This window comes from Anopheles stephensi, chromosome 2, assembly GCF_013141755.1.
Source record: "Anopheles stephensi strain Indian chromosome 2, UCI_ANSTEP_V1.0, whole genome shotgun sequence".
In the NCBI taxonomy this organism is placed as follows: Eukaryota; Metazoa; Arthropoda; class Insecta; order Diptera; family Culicidae; genus Anopheles; species Anopheles stephensi.
The window spans coordinates 64389422-64406696 of NC_050202.1; the positions used below are offsets into that span (position 1 = coordinate 64389422).

At 46.8% G+C, this 17275-nt stretch overlaps 3 protein-coding genes across 15 annotated transcripts; all 3 read left to right on the forward strand.

Moving 5' to 3' along the window:
- LOC118506816 (small glutamine-rich tetratricopeptide repeat-containing protein beta-like) lies at positions 1-2099 on the forward strand. The gene is made up of 3 exons (XM_036044503.1): positions 1-936; positions 1019-1435; positions 1504-2099. The coding sequence occupies exons 1-3, from the start codon at positions 560-562 to the stop codon at positions 1703-1705; spliced, it is 996 nt and encodes a 331-aa protein (XP_035900396.1). The 5' UTR covers positions 1-559; the 3' UTR covers positions 1706-2099.
- Positions 2100-3494: 1395 nt separating this feature from the next.
- Positions 3495-9648, forward strand: LOC118506814 (acyl-CoA desaturase). Of its 11 annotated transcripts, none has more exons than XM_036044496.1 (5): positions 3495-3514; positions 7749-8157; positions 8239-8369; positions 8657-9224; positions 9317-9648. In XM_036044496.1, the coding sequence occupies exons 2-5, from the start codon at positions 7827-7829 to the stop codon at positions 9478-9480; spliced, it is 1194 nt and encodes a 397-aa protein (XP_035900389.1). In that variant the 5' UTR covers positions 3495-3514; positions 7749-7826; the 3' UTR covers positions 9481-9648. The 11 variants fall into 11 exon arrangements, with proteins under 11 accessions (XP_035900389.1, XP_035900382.1, XP_035900385.1 ...); XM_036044489.1 differs by lacking the exon at positions 3495-3514 and adding an exon at positions 3560-3735; XM_036044492.1 differs by lacking the exon at positions 3495-3514 and adding an exon at positions 3573-3749.
- A 1805-nt stretch (positions 9649-11453) lies between these two features.
- On the forward strand, positions 11454-16876 carry LOC118506815 (acyl-CoA Delta(11) desaturase). 3 transcript variants are annotated; one of them, XM_036044499.1, is made up of 5 exons: positions 11454-11974; positions 14880-15230; positions 15317-15447; positions 15588-16083; positions 16164-16876. In XM_036044499.1, exons 2-5 carry the CDS (start codon positions 14966-14968, stop codon positions 16373-16375), a joined length of 1104 nt encoding a protein of 367 aa, XP_035900392.1. In that variant the 5' UTR covers positions 11454-11974; positions 14880-14965; the 3' UTR covers positions 16376-16876. The 3 variants fall into 3 exon arrangements, with proteins under 3 accessions (XP_035900392.1, XP_035900393.1, XP_035900395.1); XM_036044500.1 differs by lacking the exon at positions 11454-11974 and adding an exon at positions 13839-14778; XM_036044502.1 differs by lacking the exon at positions 11454-11974 and adding an exon at positions 13839-14407.
- The last annotated feature ends 399 nt before the right edge of the window (positions 16877-17275 follow it).

The following is a 17275-nucleotide window of genomic DNA, read 5'->3' on the forward strand; positions in this document are numbered from 1 at the left end:
CTTCAGCACTAGGCAGATTGTATAGCTGAAGGTTATCTGGATTGCACATCTGCATCGTGAGAGCTTTATAGCGCATATGTGTTGGTGAAGTGCGATCGCTGCATTGGCAAAAGGTGTATTTTGACCTGGGCATAGTGGGATTTAGCCGTAAATGAAAACCATTCAGGTTTAAAAAAAATCGATGATATGTTAAATAATAAGCAATATTCAGTTTTCTACTGTATATCGAGTATCTTTTAGTGACCTTCGGACCCATTACTTTTAAGGGTGTCGATATTTTGCCCACAGCATATTTGCACACTGTAATTTTGTTTGCTCTATCTGACCAAAAGTTCGAAATAAGCTCAGCTGTCAAACTTCGGCAACCCCGTTCGGAAATTACCTTGACAGTTGCTTCCTTCTCTTTCCAACTGCATGCCGCTGTCTTGCTAGATTGGATGTTTTCCAACATCATTTTCCAAACAATACGTGTGCTTTTCCATCCGTCGTGAAAACTCGCTACAGCCCACGTCAGTTTTACCAACAACACAGCTCGCCCTAAAACAACAAGCGCTCCACAATGAGTGACGGTGCTATTAGCCTGGACGCGAAGTTTTTTGTCCGCTCGTTCATCCGCTTCCTCTCGAAGCAAGTTGACCAGCCCAACTTCAACGAAGACTCCCGGGAAAGCATCGAGGTAGCGATACAGTGCCTGGAAAACGTGTACGAACTGAACGAGGGGGATGAATCAGCGACCGCTGCCGCCGGCACTGGAGGAGAAACCAGCGTCAAAAAAGAGGACGACCCACGGAACCGTGTCGATCTGTACGAACTGTATCGCAGCACGTACGTCGAGGTGTCGCCGGAACGGAAACAGGAGGCGGAAGCGCTAAAGAACGAGGGTAACCGATTGATGAAGGAGGAAAAGTATCAGGAAGCCCTTAACACGTACACAAAGTAAGTCCGGTCGAACGAAAGGTGCAGTTGTTTTTGGGTAATTCTATTAATTGGAACCATTTGTTCAATACACACTTTTCAGGGCCATTAATATAGATGCAACTAATCCGGTGTTTTATTGCAACCGAGCCGCTGCGTACAGCCGACTTGGTGATTACGTGCGCGCAGCGGAAGACTGCCGGGTGGCGCTCTGGCACGATCCTGTGTACAGCAAAGCGTGGGGCCGGCTTGGTTTAGCTTACTCGAAGATGAACGAACACAAGCAGGCCGTCACTGCGTACCAAAATGCGATTCGCCTTGAGCCCGAGAACCAGGACTACAAGAATAATTTGGGCGTTTCGCAACAGTTCCTCGAGGAACGCTCGCGCAATCCCGGCGCTGGTGGAGCAGGTGCTGGAGCTAACCCCTTGGCCAACATTGACTTTGCCTCGGTGATCAACAATCCCGATATGGTGCAGATGGCAACCCGTATGATGGGTGATCCAGCAATTCACAACATGTTAGTAGGCATGGCAGCATTTTCGAAGACAGAAAAGCCTAATTCTTTCACCTTACGTTTCGCTACAGATTGGGCCAGCTGGGTGGAATGAACAACATGGATGCACTGTTAGAGACTGGGCGACGTTTGGCAATGCAGATGAGCAGTGAAAATCCGGAACTGTTCAACAACGTCGCACGTCAGATGGAGCAGGCCGGCATCAACTTGCCGCGCAACAATCCGCCCAATCCTGATGGTGATCAACCACCACAGCCACCGTCTGCCCCGTAAATTTGCCATCCCACTCCAACTGGACGGCCCGTAGTAATATTCGATTAACTGGAGCATTTTTTTGTATGTTGAATGTTTTATGTTGTGTGTGTGTGTATATTACACGGCTTTGTTTTACGGGACGTTCGCCATGTGAAAGCTTCCAGTACGATATAATGGACGATCAATATTGTGTTACGAATTGTACCCCCCCTCTCCCATTCCCTACTTCCACTGAACATCGCCTGATGTCGCAATTGAAAGATCTCCATGTGGCATGTGTAACGGGCCTGTGTATTGGCTGGTCCGGCGTAATCCAGTTGGCGGGCATAACTTTCCGGTCTCCGGCAACAGCAACATTTGTAGTAGGAGGGATAATTAATGACTAATAAAATCCAACTCACAACCATACATACAAGAACAGAGAAATGCAAGTAAACAAACAAACATCATCACGTGCGACCCGGCGCACGTATGTAGCCGACCCACCGGTCACATACTTTCCGAAAACTCATTTCGTATTCTGCAATCGATCTGTACCTTGTGATGCAAGCAAAGTAATGCGCGTTGCAACATGCTGTGTGTACGATCAACCGGGTCGAAATGGGACTCATTTCATAGCCGAGACGCGGCCGCAGAAAGGGTAAAAGTTTTTGTTTGCACTTCCAATTCCAAACACTGGCCACCTAACTACTCGGTAGAATTTTGACGCCGCCTTTGTGTACACTGTCCGGTGTCCGGAGGTGGATTAGTTTACGAGCTAGAAAATTGAAAGTTCATTCGAACAAATCGTTAACCCACTTAGTGAAAAGACACTCGATGTACGAAGAAGGGTTGCGTTTGGAGAAAAAATGTTTGATAAGCAGCACATACTCACGACTAGTCGTCATCGCTTGCTCGTGCGGTACGGAAGAAGGAACCCCTGTTAGAAACGGGCTAATTTATTTGAACTTAGAACGTGCTTGAAATGCACCCTAGCATTTCCAAACAAAACTACAAATCACAAGAACACGGAATGCGTACACCATGCTGATCTTGTATTTCACTCGAAACGATCCATAGGATGGCTCACGAACCTTGTGCAATGAAGTGTGCTTAGAAACGCACGGGTACGATTTATTATTTCTTTTTTATATATTTATTTTTTATTTTTACATGATACTTTTTCAACAATTAATGGAAACGAATAATTGATAGAAAATCTTTAAAAATCTTCTAAACTTTGAACAAATTATTCCCCATTACATCTCACCATTACCTTTTACTTCTTTCAATTACTTATTAGTGCTGTTTTTGATAGATTTTTTTTTGTAGTTGTATGAAGAACCAAACGTATTGTTCTTTTATATTAGTTACAAGGTCTCTGCGGGCCGCATTTAACAGTCTGGAGATGGTTGGCCTAGAGCGCACGTGTGTTTTCTAGTGCCGTTTTGCTTGGCTTATTGCTGCTTTTTTATAGATTTTCGTGATCACCGGTAGCGTGAGTGTGTGTGTGTTGCTCTGGTGTGGGAGCTACTTATGGAAGAAGCTGAGATGGTAAACAAAAACAATCACATTGTTTCACCTGTAATTTCAAACAGCCATTTCCTATCCACCCTCATCTCCACGCAGGGTGGATGCGTGGGCATATAGGCGTTAGCTGGCCGTGCCAGGTAATGTATGAAATGAGTAACCGTTTGTAATAGGCTCGTTGTTGTCGCCCACTTGCGCCGGTAGTGTCGTATCGTCAGCTATCGTGGTCAGTGCGTGAAGTAGTAGTATGGAGCATGGGGAGTTCCACGCAGCAATAATACATGTCCCATTTGACGAGTGTTTTGCTTGCGCGATCGTGTGAGTGTGTGAAAGAGAGAGAGAGAGAGAGAGAGAGAGAGAGAGAGAGAGAGCGAACGAGCTATGGCGCGTGTATGATATGTGCAGCGAATATTCTCCACAAAGTCCCCACAGCATAATAGTTCATTCCATCACTGGTGATCGAACGGTTCACGAACGCACGTCCCCGGCAGCGAAAGTGCAACAAGTTATCGAAAAAAAAAAGGTGTGACCGTGGATAAGTGAGTAAGAGCCGGTCGGTGGTTTTTTCGTTTCGTTTTAGTGATTTTCATTTCATGTTTGAAACACAACTTATCTAGTGTGCTTAGCGTTTGTAACGGGTGTAACGCCGATGGAGACGCTTGGTAGTTGAACCTAGCGACAGCCATGTGTGTGATGTGGCTGTCTGCATGTGTGAGAGCGGGAAATGTGGAAGTGAGCAGACACTTCTTACAAATAGAAATGCGTTCATCACACGATTTGTCGCACGCAAGGTTATGAAATTCATTTCGGTGATTAATGCATTACAAGCAGTGTCGATCACGGTGCGTTGATCAGAAAGAAGATCGCGAAGAAGAAAAACTGTTTGGCGCCATTTTCCTGATTAGTTCCCAAATGCAACACCCTCGGTTCCGGATGTTTGTCAAAGCGCGTTAACAGCGATCCACCACGTGTGTGTGTGTGTGTGTAATTATTGTAATAACTCGTCCCATCCGGTGTCACTCGCTCGAAGAATGGACAACAGCATATCAAAGATTATCACCGCCTCTGCTCGACTGATAAAGCTTTTTGGGCGCTGTCTGCTATCGGTTACATTTAGGTGGAGTTATCGAACAAACGAGAGAACCTTCAGTTTATGCATTCAGTTGCGGCTAGTTTCATCCCACAAAAGGGAAACACACCTGAAATGCGGCGTGAAGAACACACATATGTACACAAGAGCCAGGCGAGACAGATAACGTGCATGAAGAAGCGTGTCTCGTACAATGTTTTGGTGGTGTACAAAATAATTCCGGTGTTTGTTTTTTAGGCTCTGGCCTCCACCTCCATCATCCGTTCTGCGTAATCGCTGTTCAAACAGAGGCATTCCGATACCGCGCTTGTTTGCCGCAAAGCAATAGCGTGAGAGCGCGCGCGCGCTCGAGAGGGAGAGAACCACCAAACCACGCTTACCTATGGGACCCTACACCGACCAGTCCGGCCGGCAAAAGAATCAAACGCCGGTCATAGGATGGATCTGTGCTAGTCGGTGGCGTCATCTTCTAGCGGTCGGTCGGAGGTGTACAGTTTTGCGCTTCGGTTCAGATCCACGCGAGATCTTCGGGTGGGTGGAGACTGCTAATTGCCCGTTCGGACAGTGGGACCCTCTTATTAAGGTGTACCGTAATTAGTCATCCGTGCGAGAGTGTGTTGCATGTTGACAAGGTGCGTACTGTACTGGTGCGCCAACAGGACACAAAAAAAAGGTTGGAAGTGTGCGTTCCCAGCATCGGAAGGCGGGATGTGCCGTCAGTTTTCGGAGCAAACATTTCTAAGCAACCGTGATGGACTTTGATTAGTGTCAATGAGCGGTACCAACACCCCAATTGAACCGCATCCGATCGATTCTCGCCGTTTTCTGAAGCGTAACCGCCGCCGAGACGCTTCGATTTCAAAGGTCAACCAAGCATCGCCAAAGTTGTCCGATTTGTCCGATTGGCCGGACGGGGAGCGATGAGTGTCGATGATGTCCAGCCAATACAGTGGTTACTTTCATGCTGCGCTGGCGATGGGGCCGCCAATATTTGCTAAAAATAAAGTGACCAAGCAGTGGAAGGAAGTAGATGCTTATGCAGCACCAGGCCGCGCAGTAGCGTGCATTGGGTTTGAAATTGTGACCCCAAGCTCGTCACTCGTTCTTCGTGCGTTTCAATCCACTCCAGCGGTTTATGTATGTGAATGAGTGATTTTGCTGTTGTTGCTGCGATGGATTTTGTGTGGAAGCGATGAAATATTTGATCACCCGCCAACGACGTGCCATGTGTGTTTGCGTTCCGACAAGCCATACGCTTCTTACGGTGGAGTGAAGCGTATGATTATTTTGATATCGTTTTCGGGAAGGTGAGAAACCCTTTTTTCCCCTTTCCTCGATTTACTCCGGCTCGAGGGGTCCGTAAGTGGGGGTTGGTAAGGGACGCACCAAACTAATATTCGATTACAACATCGATATTTCATCGATCGATCGCGCGTTTCGTTGGCCCCATTTCGAGGCAGCCATTTGACATCATCATTCCCTACGCGCACGTACGTCTGCTAGTGGTGCCGAAGTATCCGAATGGATCTAGTTGAGGCTCACGGATCCAAACATAAGCACACACTCGCTCACACCTTGCCGTGCCGTGTCAATGAGTCATTGGTTGAAGGTGTCTCATTCTTTGGAGAAAAAATGCCACACATGAGAATATTGTACCGTTTATGAGCATTTTATGAGCTAACCGTCAATCACGTGTTGACAGTCCACAATCGACCAATAACCATAATTTGGATTCCACCATACCATTCCCCCCGTTCCCGTCTCCATTATTCTCCCTTATCTATCGCTGGTTTGGTTTTATTTACCTGACCATGGACCTTTTGTCCCCATTGAAACACCAGTTGGCTAGAGGGCAACAATTTCACACGCAAAAAAAAACCGGATCAGATCAGATTTTTCCGTATCGAGCAAAACATTTTCCACCCTATCATTGACCATTCGCCAGTGGTGGGAAGGACCAAATCAATCCCAAACAAAACCATCTGTGCCGGGGCCCGATGGTGCCGTGAATTGTTCGTTATCACACTTTTTGAATGGCACTTAGCTGGGTGATAATGCTGAGGTTTGTTTTTCTTCTTTTACTTCTATTTATTTAGCATGTACAACCCGAGAAAGGCAGCAAAGAATAAAAAAAAGGTCTCCACTGTGGCACTGTGCATTTCTGTGAGTCACTGCTAGGCGTTTAGTGGCGCACATTGTTTGGCTGTTGACCGAGGTCTAATCGTGCCACTAAACACTTGTTGTAGCGTTACGCCTTGTTTTTTTTTTGTTTGTTACACTCCTTCTACATTGGCTGTATATCTTACAATTAGCCAAGTATCCGGGCTTGGCTTTTTCTTTTCTTCATAAAAAGTAAATAAACCAGCAAATAGACGTCACAGATGCAGCGGTTCGATAAGAGGGCACAGCTTTGCATCACCCTTTTGTGTGTGTGTGTATGTCTGTGTGTGACGGTCATATAAGAAACGGGGATAGTTTTTCAATGAAATTCCCTTGTCTTGCTGATAAGCTGGTGGTCGTTAAAAAAAACAAACTGGGATCTTGACAGAACACTTCATCCCGATAGCGCACACAATTTAGCCTCTTATCGGTATAGATATGGAACGTTTAGGTTGGTTTAGTTAATTTCCATGCTTTTATTAAACTAAAAGCTACACACACCCAGCAAGCTTGTGCTGCACTCGAACAAAAAGTGAAAAAAAAGTTCCAATTAATTAAGCGCCGTAGTTTACATCTCCAATGGCCAATCCTTTATTTACACCCCGTTCGAAAGACGGTCCGGTTCAGGCTCAACGTATCATTTACCCCACATCTAATCCACAACATTATCCTGGCAAAGCGACCTGGAAATATGGCACGGGGGGGGGGGGGGGGGGGGTTGTTTACTGTTGTTTGCACACTTTCATACGCCACACACAGTACGTATAATGGGTTCTCACTTTTTCCAAGTTCCGGCAAGTGAGTGGGGCCCCGCATAGAGAGAGGTGCTTAAGGCAAAGCGTTTGCGAGCACAGTACTGTCTGGAGCCTCAATTATGATTGTGAAGTCATTTACAATTCTATCCTCGGACACAGAACGGCATCGCAGCGTGGTACTCGTGCTATCGTACCGAGCGAGCGCACAAAACCCCATTTCAAATATTGACCAATCAATCAATTTTCTATTTATCTAATCCTGAAAATTTCATCTTCACCCGTCGGGTTATAAAGCAACTCGGTCTGTTCGGATCGGAAAGTGTTTGCCCGTCTGGGCAGTAGTTTCTTGCGTGTCGTTTGATTTGTCCTTTTTCGACCGAACGCTTAATGATGTGTTCGCATTGTTGTTCTAACCCGATCGACCGTGGTGGATAAGAATCGTTACCCGTTGGTGTACAATTAACAACCGACCAACCGTTGAATCGTCCAACGGATTCTTGCCTCTAATATTGCTTAGCTCATTTTTCACGTAAATTATTTCCTGCAGGTGATGCTTCAAATTACCACATTAGTGTGAGCAGTGACCATTACCAGGGGTGAGCGGAACCAGCAGGGACGAAGAAGCATGGCACCCAATGTGTCGGACAGTGTAGCGACAGACACCGACCCGAACGCGAGTTCCGTGCTGAAAGCAAACACGGACAAGGATACGGTTTGGAAGCGGAAACACCAGCCACCGGGCAGCGGCGACAGCACAATCAATGACCAGAATAATAACAGCAGTAGCAGTACGGGCAGCCAGAGCGATAATCACTGTGATCATGACACGAGCGTACCCTTTCGGGCACAGATACGGTGGCCCGACTTTTTCGCCCAGCTGTTCGTGCACGTTGGCTTTCTGATTGGGCTCTACTATTTGGTGACATTCCGGGCCAAGTTTTACACATATTTATGGAGTGAGTGGCATCGTTCCGCGCGCGCTTGTGTGTGTGTATAACGCCTGTAATAATGCATCAACGATGTGTTCTTTCTTTCAGCCTTGGGATTGGTGTGGGCTACCGGGTTGGGCATTACAGCCGGTGCCCATCGACTGTGGTCGCACAAATCATACAAAGCCCGTTGGCCTTTGAGGGTGCTGTTGATGTTTCTATTCACGATATGTGGACAGGTAAGTGTGCGGGAATGTTGTACATTTTTTAGAGCTGTTGTTGAGCTGCCACGTTGTGCAATAATAATCGTTTTGTTGTGAAAAAATATATCTTTTGGCTGTGCATACCTTTATTCTGACCTTTCACATTTTGAAATTACTTCTAACGTCAAATCACCACTTTCAAAACCACATTCCCTACCACGTGCTGCACAGTTCAAATTTACGCCTAAAAGTATGCAATGTCGCGGCAATTACTTTGAACAGCGATTTCTCACGTTACGCTCTGTCCGTTACGCGTTTTCCAGCGCGATGCGTACACGTGGGCCCACGATCATCGCGTCCACCACAAGTACTCGGAAACCGATGCCGATCCGCACAACGCCAAGCGGGGTTTTTTCTTCGCCCACGTGGGCTGGGTGTTTCTTACGCCGCATCCGGAGGTCGTCGCAAAGCGGAAAATCATCGACATGAGCGATCTCGAGGCGGATCCGATCGTTATGCTTCAGCGGCGCTTCTACATTCCACTGTTTGCACTGCTCGTAATCGGGCTTCCGGTGCTGGTGCCCTGGTACTGGTGGGACGAGCAGCTGGCCGTCGCATTCTGGGTGTGCTTCACGTTTCGCTTTACCACCACGCTCAACATTGCGTTCTTCGTGAACAGTGTGGCGCACATGTTTGGCAACAAACCGTACGATAAGAGCATCAGCCCGGTGGAGAATTTGGCCGTCGCTATTGCGGCGATGGGTGAGGGCTGGCACAACTATCATCACGTGTTTCCGTGGGACTACAAGACGAGCGAGCTGGGCAGCTATCTGTTTAACGTGACGACGGGCTTTATCGATTGCTTTGCGCGGGTCGGATGGGCTTACGATCGTGAGTATGGGGTTGAGTGTGTGTGTGGGTGGGGGAATGTTTGTTCTTTTTTTTTTTCTTGAGCTTTTACATTAATATTTGCCCCGTTACAGGTAAATCAGTACCGGCAGAGGTTGTCGCTCGGCGTGCAGCCAAGTGTGGCGATGGAACTCGCTTCCTTACCGACGAGTACGCACACCAAGATGCCGTGTGGGGCTACGGCGATCAGGACATACCAAAGGAAGATATGGACGCTATAGTAAGGACTCAACGTTGACCGTCCGAAGCGGTACGGGTTGACCTTGTTGACACAGCGAGGGCATTGGAGCAAATGTTCTGTAGTTTGTTTTTGTAATACAATCAGCTTTACTAGAATGTGTTTGCACAGGCCTCATAGTCATTGATTGATAAGTGAATAAACATTCTTTTTTCATCTAATGCCTAAGTGTCCTGGCTATTTTGTATTTGTGTTTTTTTGGTATTAAATTTTTCTAGCTTTCAAAAACTATTGACAACCCTTTACAATACTCGCTTACGTTCAAACAAGCATAGACATATTTTCATTACAGCGGAGCTCGAAAATAGCAACCGCATAGCCGTCCTAGGTCTCGATGTAATGTGTAAATTTAATATTCAAAAAAACTTATCTCTACCCTCTCGGCAAGCTGATCGTAAACGGATCGACCACACAAACGCACGCACACACGGGCCCAAATATTTCTGTAGTGTCGGAAAACGAAACTACTACAGCTCCAAGCAGCAACCAAGCATACTACGCCAAATCCGACCTCGAAGAAATCCTATAAAATGTCGGGTTTGAACTTGAAGCCACACGGTACGAAGCGCACTATCCGATCCACACAAAACCTGTCGACGGACGGGATTAGGTGACGTATCTTGGGGTGCCCGTTGTACCGCTGCTAAACGAGACGATCGATGGCCGAATATCGGACGAGGCATACATAAGCACGCGCACAACCACCGGTTGCTGTGTTGTGTTTGCAATTCTGGCAGAATTGACTGCAATTCCTGCTGCAAGGCCGGACCCGGACAATCACCCGCGATCGGATCAGCGTCCCTAAGATGTCGCTTACATTCTCTTCCGGTCCGGGGGAGTTTTTTTTGTTGTTGTGTTCGAAATGATTGCCTTTCCAGGGAATACGCGGTACGCTTCCAGCAAGTCCAGCGAAGTGGTATTCCCCACCGATCGGAAAGGTATTTTCGCTTAAATGCACTTCGATCATCGCGATTCCTGCTTCCAGTGATTTCGATTCGTCGTGGTGGAGTGAACGCTCTCGTGAAGCATGTGAGAATAAAATTTACATTTGATTGCATAAAAATCATCGATCAACCAACGCCGATCGTTCGTGTGCTCGATGTCATTCTGAACTTCGTTCGCGTATTGGCGGTGTTACAGCGGCGTGCACGGTTGGTGGTCACAAATGTGTGATAATTCCTTCGACGGTGCGTAGAGGTTTATCGCTGGTTGAATATTCCAAACTACTGTACCTTCGAGCTCTGGGGGTCAAGTTTTCCGGGTTAACGCCGGTGTGTGCATCGTTTCTTGCTTCGGCTACTGTGTCACATGCGCAGAAGAATGCTTAAATTTATATGGTCTTATTTTAAACGTAACAAGTCAACAAAAAAATGTTAAATGAAATTTAAATAAAACGTACAGCAGACCAGATTGATCCATAGCCCCTGGAAGCTTATTGAAATTTGTTATGTTAATTTAAAAAATACTCAATTTTTTTTAATAATTATTAAAGAAAATTATAAATGGAGGCTTACATTCATTGTGCATTTGTAATTTACAGTAAATTACAAAAACGTTATCGTAATATTGTTTATACGATCGGTAAGCCCAAGAGTAATACTATTAAACAATTTACAACCCTAAGGACAATAAAATAAATTGCTACGATTACAATTATCAATCTATTTTATTGTAATGCCGATAAGTATCGTGCATTTACTTGCTTTTAGTATTAAACTTGGTCACCTAGAACAACCTCAGTACGATCGATCGACCCAAAAAGGAAACGAAAGGGCAACCTTGGCCATGTTACCCTTTTTCCTTCTTCTGACCCATCCACTTCCTGTCTACACCCGTCCCGTCCGCTGTAATCATTCGAATAGCCAATCACCCACCCCCCCCTCCCCCCTTCCCCTTCGCCCTTCATCCGCGCATCCTCCGCCATTTTCTTCATTTCACCGGTACGGTGCGCAGCAGCGATCGCGAGCAGCAAAACACATTCGGAGGCCTTGCCAGGCGGCTCGCAATAATCCGACGAACGCACCACCGCCAACGGTTATTCGCTATCGAGCACTCGACCAGTAAGGTGCTGTCTAGCTCGTTGTTTGTGGTCTGTTCGCGCGCGCGCGCTCCCGCCCTATCATCCAGGTTTATCCCGGTCAAGATCGGTTGTCTGGTTAGTTGTTTTGTCTTGTGCTGTGCTGTTCTGCGTTAACCATTACCGACGATTTTGGGTCGGAAAATTTTAACCAACGTGTCCTGCACGCGCACACACCCTGGGGCACATGTGCGCGCTCTCACAGCGTCAGTGACTCTAACGCAGCGCAGACGACGAACCGCACCGGATGGAATTCGTAGAATATCACTTCGTAATTGTTATCTGCCTTTAGAAGAAGTCAGCCGGGGGGAAAAAAAACGCACGGTGCAGCAACGGAAGTGCGCAGTGTTTGCAATTTCACAACGTACGGAAACGTCAGCTACTCAGCGCGCTCTGACGGCACCGTTCGTGGTCAAAGTGAGTGAATTTAAAATAGATCGCGAAGGAAGTGGTGTGGATCCAAGGAAGGGCTGTATGTGTGTGGTGGATGTGCGCAAATGTATCTTGTGTGTATGTGTGTCTCTATATATTTGCATATGTGTGGGTGTGTGTGTGTGGATAAGTTTTATTATTATTTTGCCTCGATCGCGCGCGGAAAACGATCGTATGGCGTGATGATCAGTGGATCAAGAATGACTCAGATTGACGATAGCAAATGCCGCTACCGCCGTTTTTAGTAGCATCTTCTCTATTTGCCTACACTAAAGTAAATCTTCCATGGCAGCGTTGCCTGGTGAAGCGCTAATCAACGCGATCGCGCAATGTGTTTGATATTGATCTTCACACTGTGGCGTGACTTCGGAACTGTGAATCGCATATTTCTGTACCTTTAATTAATTCGATTGTTTTACACGTGCATTGCGACACTAGTTTGTGAGCTTTTACGACAGCAAAGTTGCAACAGACAGGCGAAATTAGAGCGTGCGTCAAACGCTAAATGGATATAGTGATAAAACCAGTGCTGTGCGCTTAAACTGTGACCTAGAAGAACCTCACCTTCCACCGCCTTCGGTTGGGGCGTTAGAAACAACAACAAAAAACAGGAACTTGATGAACGCACACCGTCAGTCACTAGCCACCGCAAGTTCGGTCAGCTTATCAACGGACTCAACGACGCTTGGCTTTGTGTGTTATGTGTCTTAAGTGTCACAACGCTTCAAGGTTAAGCATAAAGTCTAATGTGCCGTGGTTTTGTGTTTTGTCCATGTTCTTTTTTTTCTCCTGGTGCTAATAAGCAAGAGTAATGGTATCCTACATCACGAGCAACATGTTCCATTTTAAGATTATCGTCACCTTGAAGACTTTGTGGAGGCTGGAAGAAGGTCGTCCAGAATGTAACGAGACTAGCCATGATCGCAGACGTTTAAGTTCCTTTTTTGGACCCATTAGTCATTTAATGTGGTGTTCGAGTGAAGCACTTGTTAAACACTCCAACGAAACCCCGACGAGAACGATTGCATCGTCCACATTTTGGAACGAAATTAATCAGTTCGTTGGGAAAACAAACCGCTTTGTATTGCAGCCCGCACGATGCTACTAACCATCAATGAGAGCTACTAACGAATGCGTGTGAGACTATAATTTTCCCTCGGGTGGCCTACGAGCGCGCAAGGTCGGGAAAATCGTTAACAATTCACGGATCGTCGGTCGGGGTAGCTCAATGACTGGGCAAAAACAAACCCGGGAAAAAGGTCAATTAAAACCCCACGGACAATTGTTATGAAAGTGGTGTGAGATATACGTGTGCGAGTGCGGTTAGTACAGATTTTAATTGGATGCAATCGTGTATGGTTGATGCATGTTAAGCTATTTCCGACCTAACAGTTCGATGGGGAAATAAAAACGGACGAAAAACCAAACACAAAAAAACGCGGATTCTAAAAACACCCCTTTTACCCCTGAACTCGGCCTGCCATTTCGACCGATGGCTGAATTATGCATGGTCCACAAACTGACCATGCAAAAGCCGTGTGCCGGCATCATCCTTTGCGATGTCAACGAACCTTAGCTGAACATTTTTGGGGCCAAACACTTAAAACCGATCGTTTCGTGTGGGGAGGGTAGACGTGATCTTGACAGAACGCGCGTATTTAGGCGAAAAGACGAACCCGATTTTAGCAGCTTCCTGCCATCGGCTGCAAACCAGTTTGACCGGTAACCGGTACCGAACCAGGACGGACCTATTCCAAAATCCACGTGCGTAGACGACATTGGAGAAGAAATTTGGACGACGACGCCATATCAAACGTTTCTACATTCTACACGCACTGATGATGTTTGGCCAACTGCGGGAATTGCTATCGAATCGGCGACGCACATGCCCATGGTTATCTCAGCAGGTGGAGGTCGCGTCTGGAAGGAACCGTGGAACCTACCGACGAGTTCCCGTTTGTTTAATTAGAATCGGTTCGGCGTGGCGTAGCTCCGCGATGCTCCGATTGCGTGATTGCATACTTAATGTAGTTTTTGTTTTAGCTTACGCAAGTTCAAGTACGGCTTTGGACGTACGTTGCGCACCGTTGGCTAGTTCTTGGATGCTTTCACTAAAAGCTTATTTTTCGTATAAGCGCCGGTGAGGGGTTTTGGCTTTACATACGATTAACCTTTAGCCTTCCTGTAGTCACACACTAACGATGCGATTGCGCTGTTCATTAGGAGTGGCCATTTTGATCTTTGTGTGTGTGTGTGTGTGTTTGTGTCGCCCATTAAAACGTCCATATATGCCCCAAAACCTTATCGTATCTAAGCAATAAAAAAATCTCGGAAGCTACCACGGTGGACTCGAGGTCACCGAGTCGTGGAGGGTGTCTCTCGCCGTACGCAGAACGAAGGCGGTGTGGTAAGACCGAGGTAGGGAAATTTAAATTGTCCACCTTGGTACGCGCGATACGGCGGGACTTTGAGGCTTCTGTCACGGCCATACCGTAAGGATGGGAAAGTGAAAGGATACGTGCTCGTGCTCGTCGCTCCAGAATGTTGTAAAGCGGCAAGGGAAGCGTTCAATGCAATTCTTGTAATTACAACACCACAACCTTCACGGGAACATGTACAACCCCATCGCCGGTAAAGATTCGGCGAGAGGGCCACCACTGCTTGTTGGCCGTGCTGTTGTAAAACTTCATGATCCATAACTGCGCGTGATCTGGCGATGGTGCAATGATTTATTTCCATCGTCTTCACCCTCTGTTTGGTCTTTTTTTTTTCTTCTGATTGCGAGCGAGGTGAACAACTGTGTGCCACCATTACCCACCGTAAGACACTGATAAAAGCTGGGGCAAATTAACAATACTTGTCTTTGGTTCGTTTTTTTCCGCCTTCGTAGGTACCATAAACAAAACCCCTACAACACACGCACACACACAGGCTTAATCGTCACAAGTCACCGCGAGCTGGCTGCAATCCATCACAATGGCCGATCACAATGAAAACTTTGCACCGAACGCGGACCTGGGAGGCTCGGCGGCTCACAGCAAGGCACAGCAGCCGGCCAGCACGGACTCGAAACCCGACCCAGCACAGCCGTCCGGATCCGCCAGTGTCAGTTCCTTCTCGAGGGACACAAAGCGAGAGGCGAGCTGGCCATCGGTACTGTTCTACATCCATCTCAACATTCTAGGCGTGTACGGAATATTCGTTTTATTTTCTCACACCTCACTGATAACGTGTGTCTTCAGTAAGTGTTTGACGATCGCATGATCAACGCTCAGCCCAGTTTTATAAATAATTATTGGGATCTTTCTTTTTGTGGCTTTATTTCAGCTTTCTTGCTCACATTATGCGGTATCTTGGGCGTTACGGCCGGGGCCCACCGTCTATGGGCGCATAGAACGTACCAGGCCACCCCATTGCTTCGCTTCACGCTGATGATCTTCCAAACGCTTGCCGGACAGGTGCGTAGTAACGCGCGTAACGCTTCACCCCGTAACGCTCGACTGCTCGAATCGATTGCAAGCTTTCGATCGACCGCGAAAGCTCACAGCAAAAAAAAGCTCACCGATTTTTTCCCGCTCTCGTTCGTCCTTGTTCACAGGGCTCAATCTACGATTGGGTGCGCTTGCACCGGCTGCATCACGAGAAGTATCGCACCGTTGACGATCCTTACTACAGCGATAAGGACTTTCTGCACGCACAGGTGTTTGCCAACATTCGCAAACTAAGCCCGAAACAGGAGAAGCTGCTGGCAACGGTCGATATGAGTGATCTAGAGTCGGACGGGATCGTCATGTTCCAGCGGCGGTTCTATTGGCTGCTGTACGTGGTACTGTTCGTGCTGCTACCGATCAACGCACCGCTCGAGTACTGGGGCGATACCGTACAGGCGGCCATCTTTGTCGCGTTCTCGTTGCGCTACCTGATCGTGCTTAATGTGTCGTGGCTCATCAATTCCGCACACTTTGTCTGGGGTCTGGACAAAAGCCACAAGCAGTCCGACTCGAACATGGTGTTTTTGGTGACGAAGAGCTACTGGCCACAGTACCACTATCTGCTACCCTTCGACTATCAGAGTGGCGAGTTTGGCAACTACGGTAAGTACGATCGATCGAAGCGATGTGTGTGTGTGTTCCGCGTTGGAAATGATCATGAATGAATTTCATACCCTTTCCAGGTTCCGGTTGTACTACCGCATTTATTCGCATCTGTGCCGCCACCGGGCAAGCGACGAACCTGCAAACCATGACGACCGAAGCGGTGAAGCGCGGTCTTACGATGGCCGTGGACAGTGGTAAACCGATCGTCGAATGTCTGAAGCAGGCCGGTGCCGAGGATATGTGCAATCTGCAACGCGAACATTATCTGCAAAATGAACGACTTCACTAGCTGCTAACTGCATCTGCCGGGCGCCCTGTTTGGGGCGCTGACCATTTTATCTTTATAAGTGACTCCACCAAACAAGGACCTTCCACCACCAACCACTTCCCCATCCCCCGCCCCGTTGACAGAGATATTTGGTTGGATAAATAATTTATTCGCGCGTGTGTGTGTTCATCTCAGCACATAGTTGGCCTGCCCGTTGCCATATGAAGATTTGCTTGTATCGATCCGCTTGTTCTGTACTGATCGCATAGGGGTTATCAGTCGAGTGTCGTACTCTTTCGTATCTTTTTGTAGCGAAAGCATCAACTGACACTGTTCCTGCGCCAACTCGTAAACACGAGTCGCGTGTGGTGGGCCGTGTACGATGGAATTGTATGCGTACGTGGTAAGGATACTGGATGACAGAGGGATCGATGTCATGTAGAGGAGGAGATGACCTTTTTGGGGACGGGAGGGACTAGTTGTGAAATAAAATAAACCAAATTCAAGTACCGTTTTTGATTAGCGAATGTTGTCTTATTTTGTTACAGGTTCAGTACAGTGTGCTCCAGGTTTGATTTATTTGATTTAATTGTGAAATTATTAGACAATAATTACTTCACATATAGCAATACGGCCAGGCCGTTCTTTATGAATAAAAAAAAAAAATTACTTCACATAGAATTAAATTTTACAATACGGCGTCAAGCCGTAATCCTAAAAATATAAATAAATAAATAAATAGAATTAAATTTTATATTACTTGATTTCATATTGGTTCAAATATTTAGTAATACATATTTTTTAAAAAATCAATCGAATAAATGCATCCCCGTTACTGGTGTTAAAAATTCCTACAATCGATGAAAACAAGAATACATGCTTGAACTTTACACGGAAATGGACTAATTTCCCAGTTATTGT

Excerpts from the sequence above, each read along its gene's own strand:
- LOC118506816 (XM_036044503.1), top strand. The coding sequence starts at position 560 with ATGAGTGACGGTGCTATTAGCCTGGACGCGAAGTTTTTTGTCCGCTCG. Across the intron at positions 937-1,018 it reads GCCCTTAACACGTACACAAA|GGCCATTAATATAGATGCAA; the intron begins GTAAGTCCGGTC and ends CACACTTTTCAG. Across the intron at positions 1,436-1,503 it reads GATCCAGCAATTCACAACAT|ATTGGGCCAGCTGGGTGGAA; the intron begins GTTAGTAGGCAT and ends GTTTCGCTACAG.
- LOC118506815 (XM_036044499.1), top strand. The coding sequence starts at position 14,966 with ATGGCCGATCACAATGAAAACTTTGCACCGAACGCGGACCTGGGAGGC. Across the intron at positions 15,231-15,316 it reads ACTGATAACGTGTGTCTTCA|CTTTCTTGCTCACATTATGC; the intron begins GTAAGTGTTTGA and ends GCTTTATTTCAG. Across the intron at positions 16,084-16,163 it reads TGGCGAGTTTGGCAACTACG|GTTCCGGTTGTACTACCGCA; the intron begins GTAAGTACGATC and ends TACCCTTTCCAG.
- LOC118506814 (XM_036044496.1), top strand. The coding sequence starts at position 7,827 with ATGGCACCCAATGTGTCGGACAGTGTAGCGACAGACACCGACCCGAAC. Across the intron at positions 8,158-8,238 it reads GTTTTACACATATTTATGGA|CCTTGGGATTGGTGTGGGCT; the intron begins GTGAGTGGCATC and ends TCTTTCTTTCAG. Across the intron at positions 9,225-9,316 it reads GGTCGGATGGGCTTACGATC|GTAAATCAGTACCGGCAGAG; the intron begins GTGAGTATGGGG and ends GCCCCGTTACAG.